Below are 10,118 nucleotides of genomic sequence, written 5' to 3'. Positions count from 1 at the left end.
ATATCAATCAAATGACATATATCAAATGCGTAATACATAAAAAACTGACATTTAAAACCGTCATGCCAGTATTCATGTCAGTAAACAACCTATAGCCATATTCCATTAGCCTTTTCCCAATTGCACCATGTGTATGTTGTGGTGCAAAACTTTCAGAAGCCTCTTCAACTGCTCTTTTTCTAACCTACAAAATGACAAAACAGAATGAAGTTAATACATCAAGAAGTACATATAATGGCAATGACCATAACAAACAGCTTACTTGAAATTTACTCCTCTGTTGTACAATATTGGACTGAGTTGGCATTGTAGTTGGTCCTGCATTATTGCTTTCTGAGTTGCCCTAACATATCCCTGCATCATTGGCCTGTGTTGTCTCTTGCTGTTGTTGTTGCTGCTTCTTAGTTGGACAACCAGTCTTGTTGTGCCCTTCCCTATGACAGTGTGAGCATCGAATTATTCCACCAGCCCTGCTCATTCTGTTACTAGTAGTCTCAATTTCCTCCATTCTCCTTTTCTTTTTAAGCCTGCCAATTTGTTTCTTCAGTGGTAGAGGTTATAGGGGTTGATGGTTTGTTTTGTCCTAAAACTTACAACTTCTCAAAGGCTGCATCATGAATTGGTATGCAGCAAGATGCTTGCTTTTCTTGTAACAATCCTCTACATAATCCTCTGGATTGAGTTGCTTTGACTGGATTGCGCAAATGGCATGTGAACAAAATATTCCAGCCAATTGCCATGCTCGACAAGAACACTTTTTTCTATCCAAATGGACAACATACTTGTCACCGTTATTCATGATCTCGTATCCATCGTCCCCATTCCAAATTGAATGACAGAACCTACTAGCAGCAATGTTGTCATTCAATTTTTTTATAATCCTACGCCCACGTTGTCTAAGCCACTTTGAACATTCATCTCTCTGTCTTTGCAGCCTCGTCATAATCATAACTCTGATGTCTTCCAGCATACTGATAATTGATTTGCACCTGGCTTCTATAATCCTGCCGTTGAAAGCCTCGCAAAGGTTGTTGTCAACGGTATCGCACTTGAATTCTTCACTGAAGAAGGCTCTACACCAATGCTTTGCTTCAGTTTGGAACAATGCTTCACAAGCTTCAGTTGACAAGGCATTTAGAGCTTCTTTGTGAATTCTGAAATCTGTCATATTTGTGCTCTTTGCAATTAGCCAAAATTGCCTTTGCAGTCGATCACTTCTATACTTCTTTGCCCAATTAGCATATATATGGTGAGCACACATTCTATGCTTAGTGAATTACATCAACTCAGCGATCACTGGAACAAGCCCCTGCAAAACCAACAAACATTTGTAAGCTACATGAATGATATTAGAAAGCTAATAATTCAATGGCATTACCTTTTATTGGTAGCTCACGAATGCCCAACCTGTTCCATCAGTTATTTGAAGATCAGGCATTAAATTTTTCAGAAATCAGGACCAATTCCTTTGTTCTCAACCTTCACAACAGCCCAAGCAATTGAAACATTTAGTTGTTTCCATCTCTCCCAACCGCAACCAATAACTCTCCTTTGGATAATCCTTTCAGAAAACACCCATCTAACCTTATCACTTTTCTACAGCCAGTTAAGAATCCAATTCTACATGCATCAAAACATATATACATCCTACGAAACTATGTCCCATCATCAGGCGAAGGCTTATCCACAACTTCTACATGAATTCTACTAGGTAGATTCTGAAGCCTACATTCCCTAGCATAGTTCCAGATCTCTGCATATTCTTCCTTATAGGTACCTAGCAATGTACTCATCACCTTGTGCTTAGCTCTTTTGCACTAATTTTTGGACACATTAACACCAAGCTGCTCTTTCACTAGCTTTTTCAATTGAGAAGTCTTGATTTCTGGCATTGCCTTGATGGTGTTGAAGAAGTGTTTGGCCAACCACACACTAGTCACTCTTTTATTATCAAATACAATACTGCAATTATGCTCCTCCTGGAGTGACCGGATTTGGAATGAGCCACTCTTCTTATTCAATGCACCGTATATTTTCCATGGACAATTGTCTTGTGCACACTTTGCTCTAATAAAATTCTTGATATTTCTAGTGAAGTTAACATTTCTCTGTTGAGTGATGCAATACCTTATAATAGCGTCTCTAAAATGCTTGGCATCATCAAAATTCATCGACATGCAAAAGGCAAGAGATGTACCTGTCGAATCATAAGAGGGATATTAACTTCTCCTTCTTTGTTGCACTACACCATCTTTATCATCATCATGCTCCGAGATATTGCCATCATCATGCCCATTTTCCTCATTATCATAATCGTCACCATCAGACGCATGAGTTCCTTTGTCCCTGTTGACTGAAATGCCCTCATTCCCCACCCCAAATGGTACTTTTCTTCTTTGCTGAAATGCCTTCACTTCTTCCTTTGCTTGTGCAATATCCTCATCATCAACATCACTTGTGCAAATGGTATGCACTGATGTTTCCTTATCTTCGTCACCTGACAGTGCAATTTCCCAAGAGCCCAGGCTTATCCCAAGAGCCCAGGCTTATTCTAGTCTATTCTTCGGGCAATGTATCTTCACCATCAGATAAGCCACCGGTATTCTCAAGTTGGTCAAATAAATCTAACACAGCATATATATGCAAAGCCTCGGTCTCCTCTGCTCTCACATCTCCTTCTAAAACAACTCTATAACTGGCTTGGGTTTCAGCACCAGCTTCTAACACTGCTTGCTCATCTTCATCGCCATGATATACAGCATATGCATAAACATCACTACCATGAAGATAATGATAAACAAGATCCCTCACGCCACTATCATCATGCAGATATCTCAAGCCATCCTTAAGACCCTTACCGGGTACTTGATAATGTAAGTTCCCTATTTTGCATTGCAATTGTTCCTCTATATCCTTCTTAAAGTCTTTATATGATAGCTTACTAAGACTAACAAGGATAACACCAACGTATTCCCACTCTTTCCCAATCACAAACCTCCCACCGTATCAAACTTTAATGGGTGCATCAGTATCGTCCATATTAACACTGCACCCCATAAAAAAAGTTATTTCTATAATAGGGGACCACAACACAGACAGACAATTTCAATTTTAGTAATCAATCCCCACAATTACAATAAATACATTGCACCGCATATAAAAAAAAGGTTATTTCTGTAATAGGGACCACAACATAATTAGACAACTTTATCATTTAGTCCTCACAACCACAAAAAAAACATTGCACCCCATACAAAAAAAAAATGTGATAGGAGACCACAACACAAATGGGCAACTTCAACAACGGTCCCCACAATCGCAATAAACAATCAGAGGTGTCGGTCAGTGAACACAAATCGACAAAGTATAACAGTGAATTAATTAAAGCACTCACCTTTACACTATAGCACCAAACCCAAATCAATAAAGATATCGTCTTTTCCCACGCTTTTACACTCTGTCAACAACACGAAATTAAATAAACATTTGCTCACTTTGTTAGTCAGTCAACACAAAATAACAAATCACTAACCTTTATTCTCTGTCGACTAAGATTCGTCACGCGACAAGTCCTAACTTTTCCCTCCAGTCCGTCGCCTTTTTAGTCTCTGTCCAGTGAGCAGCAGAAACAAAGATCAAAGGGGAGAAAGATCGAAACCCTAATTTGCCATTACAGAGAGTGCCAGTGAGAGCTGCGATTTGGGACTTTGGGCATACAGAGAGAGTGGCAGTGAGAGCTCGATTTGCTTTAGAAGAGACAAAGTGTTGAGGAATCGAACAAAATCGAAGCCCTAATTTGTGATTATCTCAGAGAAATCGAGAGAAGGGTGGAAGACAGCGTGCACGAACATGAGGAAGATGACGTGTGAGTGAGAAGCCCTAATTTGGCACTTACACGAGACGTCGTCGTTTTCAAGCTATTACACGCCCAGAAACGACATATATCGTTTCTGTTAGAGGGAGAGATTTGTACACAATTTAGGAAACGACATTGTTTCTCTCGAACAAAAATTTCCACGTAAGATTTCCATTAATTTTTGAAAATTCCACGTCAGATTGTAAAATTAAGTAAAAAATCCACATAGGACGATTTCGCCAGAAGTGGTACTCAAATGATCTATTTTGGTCGAAAATGGCACTCAAATGATCTATTTTACTCCGATGTGACACTCAAGTGAGCCAAAAAAAATTATGGCATTCAAGTGTGCGCTGTACAAAAGTTAAGGCACTTCTAGTGTCCTTATCCCATTTTTTAACGTATTTTCTCAAGAGGACGACTTTTTCGGCGAGTAAATTAATGAGACATGAAATTTGAAATACTATCAATTTCTCACCAAAAAAAAACTATTAAACTCAAGTACTATTAATAAAAAATTTAAAAAAAATAACTGAAACAATTGATAATTTAACACGAGAGAACAATTTTAAGAGTCATCGTCACCTCCTCGATTTACCATCAAATAAAAGATCTGTCTTTTTATTTTTATTTTTTTCCTGTTTTGGGTTTTGGTTTGTCTGGCTTTATAGGAGATTCCCAATCCATATTGCTAAAGAATGTTTATTCACAGCCAGCATGCACCAACCAAATCACTCATGTTGGCAATGCATCAGCAAGGAACACATTCACGTTATAGCTCAAACCACATATCAAAACCTCAAGAACCAATCTTGCATGTCCTTTCCTTTCCCACATCTCTCTCTCTCTCTCTCTCTCTCTCTCTCTCTCTCTCTCTCTCTGAATGTCTTCATATGTGATGTTTTCATGTGATGGACTTTCAGTGTTCAATGAGCTTGACGCCACGTGCAAGGTACTGCCACCAAATCGACCAAGTTCATTGGGTGGCTGCTTCCAGGCAATGTGAATACTTCTTTGCCTTCATCCAGGTTTATTACTCTTATCTTCCACTCTCTACTGAACTACATAGTCGGGCATTGATCGAAGGCTAACCAAAGTTGTCGACTTTGCAGCTACTTCTATCTATTCTGTGGATGGGTGTTCGAATGTTTTGTGCAAAAGAAGATGAAAGCCAAACGCTGCAGAGCGACACGAGTCGTGATTCTCACGGTATTTGATACTTTCGGTGTAACATCTATATCTCATTTGACGTAGTTCCATCTAAGTGGTTGATCAACAAAGGATTGCTTCTATGGAAGAAGTGCTTGTGCAAAGACAAACATCACATAAATAGATAGTTGAGACACGCCAATTACAAAGTAACAAGCACTGTCCACATAAAAAGTCCTGGCCGAAATCGCTTAAAGCTCATACTTATTAATAAGTTCATAGGACGAAAAGATCGATACGCAATATGGGAAAATAGGTGGTTGATCACTCCTCCTTGCCCAGGAGAGCGAGCAAGAAGGCCTTGTAATCCCCTGAGGTGTCCTTGGCCACTGCTTCGTCAAGCGACACACTGTTCCTCTTGTAATACTCCTCCTTGATCTCCTCCAGGTCCTTCTCTGCCCGAGTCACGATCACGCGGGTCAGTGCATCCTCATCTGTCCCGGCCCTTTTGATTGCGTTGCGCAACACCTGTGCTCGACACAGTCAGTTAATCTACCTAATTAATACTGCATCGCATGTATTGCAATGTAACACAATTTGTTCTAACCTTTTCAAAGTACTTTTTGGGATCGTTGAGGCACCGAACCGTCGTGCGCAGTGCCACCAAGAACTCATCAGGATGTTCAGCCAGCATATTCTAAATCCAGACAAAGTGAGAAAAATCGAATTTGAAACTCACCAGAAACACAAAAATAATTGACAGCAATTTAAGTAGTAACGTGTTGGGAAGGTCTTTTGCAAAACTATTATTAGGAAAATTGCTACATAAGTCATATGTGAACATATTTGGTACCTTAGTGATGGAAGTGCCCTGGTCATCTCGGTAGCGATTGAAAGTGACCCTGAGCTGAGCCTTGCTCCTGGTGCTCAAGATTCTTATGACCTCTTCATGGGTGAAGGCCTTCTCTTTTATGGCATTGTGAAGAACAACGGCCTCCGAGTTCGCCAACCTTGCATTGATCTCTTCTCCTTCGTACCTATACGCACTCACTAGACCAACCAAGAGCTGCATAACAAGAGCCAGCCATGAAATAATCTTCAAATTTGCATTCCAGATCACAAGCAAAAGCATAGAAATATTAGGTAAATTCTCGGTGGTACATTAAAAGATCTTCTAGACCTAGTAAGGGCGAATTCGAATGCCAGAATGCGTAGCCTCTTGGTACTAAATCTTGTGTTCACTTCATAACGTACCTTGTGGATGTCGCCGGTGGTATGTGCAGCGACATCTTCTTCCAAGGAGCGCTTGTAGCGAAGCTTGTAGGCCTTTCTCACCTGTAAGAGCTCCTCAGGGGAATGAATGCAAGAAATCTCTATGATCACATGGTAATCAGGACTCGATTTCTTCAGCGCCACGTTCGCTAACACGGCATCCCGATCAGCCGGGTCCAGTATCCAACGGTACACCGCTTTCTTCAAAACAGATGTTATGGGAACATATATCAAACTCTCAGATCATTTTATCCGGTAAAAGAACATCAAGATTGCATGGCTCGTTCTCTTTCTCAGAAGACTTCATCTGATCTTTTTACAGCTGAGCTTCATTTTGACAAGATCAAGACGATCCAATTTCTTTTTCCGCGTTACGTATGATCCCTACAGTTGTCAGTGCACATCGGGTGCTCTCCCGAAAGAGTCCTACGCAACATTCAGTATTTTTGGTTGAGCTTGGTTAGGTCACCTAAAACATTTAATAGATGAGTTATTGAGTCAAAAGCGGGTCATTCTTTTACACTAGCTCCTTAGCCTTTTCCATTTGGATGCATCATGCGAGTCCCAGAGCATGCAACGTTGATTACCAAGTGTAATCAGTGAGTGAAAAGTTGACAACTGTTTCGATGAAACTGACGACAACACTATTAAACAAATATATAATGTTCAAAGCACTTCGACCAAGAAATTTATATCATCAAAAGAAAAAGAAAACGACCTCGAAGTCTCCGGAGAGCTCAGACTCAAGGCGCTTGACGAGGTCTTCCTCGTAAAGCTGCTCGTAGGCTTGCCTGACCTGCCTCCTCTGCGCTGCATTTCTGTGCCCCAGCACTTTTATGACCGCCTTCTCATTCGTTCCCCATCCTGATCTCATCGCAAACAAAAACAGGAAATGAACGATTGGGTAAAGCCTCTCAACACCTTAAACTCATAGCAAATCTCGACAAAGATACGAACACATGGCTTGAAGTTGACCACATGCATCAACAGCGAGATAGGTTCAAACCTTGACAGGCCTTTCTTAGAGTTTCTGCGTCTTCAGTAGCAGAGAAATGGTCAGGAGCAACAAGGGTAGCCATCACTATCACACTCTCTCTCTCTCTCTCTCTCTCTCTCTCTCTCTCTCTCTCTCTCTCTCTCTCTCTCTCTGTAGCCTCTCCACAGTGTGATGTGAAGAAACTTAGCATCCCCACATCCCCATTTTATACAGCATTACGCACATCGAAATCATCGACACCTAAGAGAATCCATCATTTCCCTCAAAAGCTCTATATCATAAATAAATAGCCAGATCCTATACTATATTAGCATTGTCCGGGCGCGCAATCCCACGTGTAGACAACTTAGTCCTTAAGCAAATGTGTCTCGGTTGGGTTTTGAAGCAGTTTAACCTAATAAAAGTGTTTTGTGTAGGTGTCATGGCGTTCCCTAACAAGCACGTGTACATGCAATGTGAACATGAAGAAAACAATTGCCCCACCGTCCTACTTATGTCCTATTTTCAATTCGACCTTAAGACATAATTGGCACCGAAAGACGTGACTTCTGAGTCATGTACATCTCACGATAACATATGCACGACTTCTGGCCTCTTTATCATGCCCTCTTTTCCCTTTGTTTAAGGGTTCAGGCGATGCTTAAATCGATTTAATAGTTCTCCCGTACCAAGTAAGTTCACACCGTCTTGCTTCGCTAGAGACGGAACATTTACGTCGAGAGCAGAGAGCACGGGAAAAAATGTACTGCCTCGTGATTGAATTTCAAAAGTCGAGTTATGTTCGAGCACAGGACCTCGTACCCTTTAAGATACGGAGTCATTTTATCTCTCGTAATTCATCTGAAATCTTAATGGTGGATATCCGCTCGATACCTACGAACTACCTTTCAATTCATAGCAAACACTAATTAGGGTTGGAAACGCCTACAAGATGTGTATTCAACATAACCAAATGGATTGATAAAGACTCGCCCTTACACTCTGGACCCCAACACTGATCTTAGGTATTACTTACTCTCCCTTTCTGTCCATCTCTAATCTAATGAAGAGAAAGCACGTTGCTATGTACCTTTGCACGCCTTTTGCAGAGCTTCAGCATCTTCAGTGGGAGAGAAGTGATCGGGAGCAACTAGAGAAGCCATTTCTTTCTGTCTATTGAGTATAAAAATGCATTTTCATCAGCTGATGGTGTGACATTTGGTCACGCAATCCCTCCAATTTATAGAGCAATCTCTCACATGCAAAACCCCATCATGGATATCAGCGCCGCTTCACATAGATCACGTTTCCGAGCAAGCAAACGTTACTTATTTTGAAGAACGTACGTTACTGTTTTTACTCCCGCAAGTACCGTGGAAACTTTTTGAAAGAGCAACGGACGAATCTTTTGGAGTACCCTTTTTCGTGCTCTCCAGGACTAGGAATGACGAGATGAATCGAGGACTGAATCGAAAGGAAAAAAACAAAGAGCCGGCATTGAACAAGTAAAGAACAGTTCAAAGATGACTGCTATCACTACTTCTATAAGTAAACTAGTGTCGAGACACGCTATATATGTGCATTAGGGGTGAACAATCGGGTCGATTCCGAACTGGGTTGTACCTGACCAGTTCACATGAGGACCGAGTATGTCCTTAAGAAAAAAATTGGGGATCTGCCCTTAATTGGTTCAGTGCCCACTCTTATACTGTGAACTGTTAATTCCAAGACTAATTCTTTGTAGAATTGGTTTTTTAGTTTTTTTTTCTTTGTTTTGTATAGATATGTTGAATAAGGGTTAAGAACCTAGAAAGCTAATATTTATATTGCATAAAGTTAGGCTCTTAGGTTGGGAAAATTGTCCAAAAAGTCATAAATCTATTGCACTTTTGCCAATTCAGTCATATACATTTCAATTTTGTAAATTGAATCCTAAACATTTTGTTAATTTGTCAATTGAGAGCCATCCAATCAATTTTAATTAGAAATCACTGACGTGGACGCCGATAGTGCCATGTAGGACGGCCGGTGCTGACATGGACAATTTTTTTTATAATTTTTCAAAAAATATAATCTTTTAGTTTTTCTTTTTTCCTTTTTTTCTTTTTTCTTTTTCCTTTTTCTTTTGTTGTTTCTTTCTTTTCCTTTTTTTCTACCAAATCTAGTGAGCCGGCAAGGACCGCGAAGAGGATGGCAACCCTCATGAGGTTTGGGCAAGGGCCGTAACCCTCACCCGAGGCTGGTGAGCCCTCGCCCAGTGACTGGCGACGGTTGGCTGGCGACCCTCACGGTGCTTGGAAAAAAAAAAAAAGAAATAAAAAAATTTTAAACATATAAAATATTGTTCACATCAGCGTCGATCATGCCACGAAGGACAGTCACCGTCCACATCAATGATTTCCAGCTAAAATTGGCCTGATAGACTCAATTATCAAATTGTCAAAAGGTTTATGACTCAATTAGCAAAATTAAAACGGTTCGGGATTGAATTGACTAAAGTACAATAGGTTACTTTTTTTTGACAATTTTCCCCTCTTAGGTTTCAGACCGATTTTTTAAGGAAACCGACTCTGATAGAGTAGATTCTAATTCTTGATTTAGAACCTATTCACCCTGGAAACAATAATCCCTAACATGCCTAATCAAGGACGGATTACATCTGAAGAAAGAGAAAACAATAATCGAAGTGAAACTCTTGTTTTCATGTTTGTAGGGCTCTTTCGACAAGAGAGAGCATTAGATGAGGTGAAGAAGACGAGGCGGAGAATAAGGGAGGAAAAGAACGAAAGACGAAGGTGCAGGTAACAAACAAAAACACAGAAGGGACACGCATAAAGTAGGCTTGCACGAGAAGCCACGTTAGTC

At 40.4% G+C, this 10,118-nt stretch overlaps 1 protein-coding gene across 1 annotated transcript; it reads right to left on the bottom strand.

Annotated features, from left to right (window-relative positions):
* Positions 1–5,160: 5,160 nt before the first annotated feature.
* Positions 5,161–7,439, bottom strand: LOC115668040 (annexin-like protein RJ4). The gene is made up of 6 exons (XM_030589819.2): positions 7,284–7,439; positions 6,996–7,141; positions 6,260–6,478; positions 5,859–6,071; positions 5,613–5,702; positions 5,161–5,533 (listed from the first exon to the last, which is right to left on the bottom strand). The coding sequence occupies exons 1-6, from the start codon at positions 7,354–7,356 to the stop codon at positions 5,330–5,332; spliced, it is 945 nt and encodes a 314-aa protein (XP_030445679.1). The 5' UTR covers positions 7,357–7,439; the 3' UTR covers positions 5,161–5,329.
* Between the last annotated feature and the right edge of the window lie 2,679 nt (positions 7,440–10,118).

Source organism: Syzygium oleosum, unplaced genomic scaffold (genome assembly GCF_021117445.2).
Source record: "Syzygium oleosum isolate NSW1041296 unplaced genomic scaffold, Sole_v2.1 Sole_v2.07, whole genome shotgun sequence".
In the NCBI taxonomy this organism is placed as follows: Eukaryota; Viridiplantae; Streptophyta; class Magnoliopsida; order Myrtales; family Myrtaceae; genus Syzygium; species Syzygium oleosum.
This window is presented reverse-complemented; position numbering and strand designations above follow the sequence as displayed.

Excerpts from the sequence above, each read along its gene's own strand:
- LOC115668040 (XM_030589819.2), bottom strand. The coding sequence starts at position 7,356 with ATGGCTACCCTTGTTGCTCCTGACCATTTCTCTGCTACTGAAGACGCA. Across the intron at positions 7,142-7,283 it reads TCTAAGAAAGGCCTGTCAAG|GATGGGGAACGAATGAGAAG; the intron begins GTTTGAACCTAT and ends CGATGAGATCAG. Across the intron at positions 6,072-6,259 it reads CCACCGGCGACATCCACAAG|CTCTTGGTTGGTCTAGTGAG; the intron begins GTACGTTATGAA and ends CTTGTTATGCAG.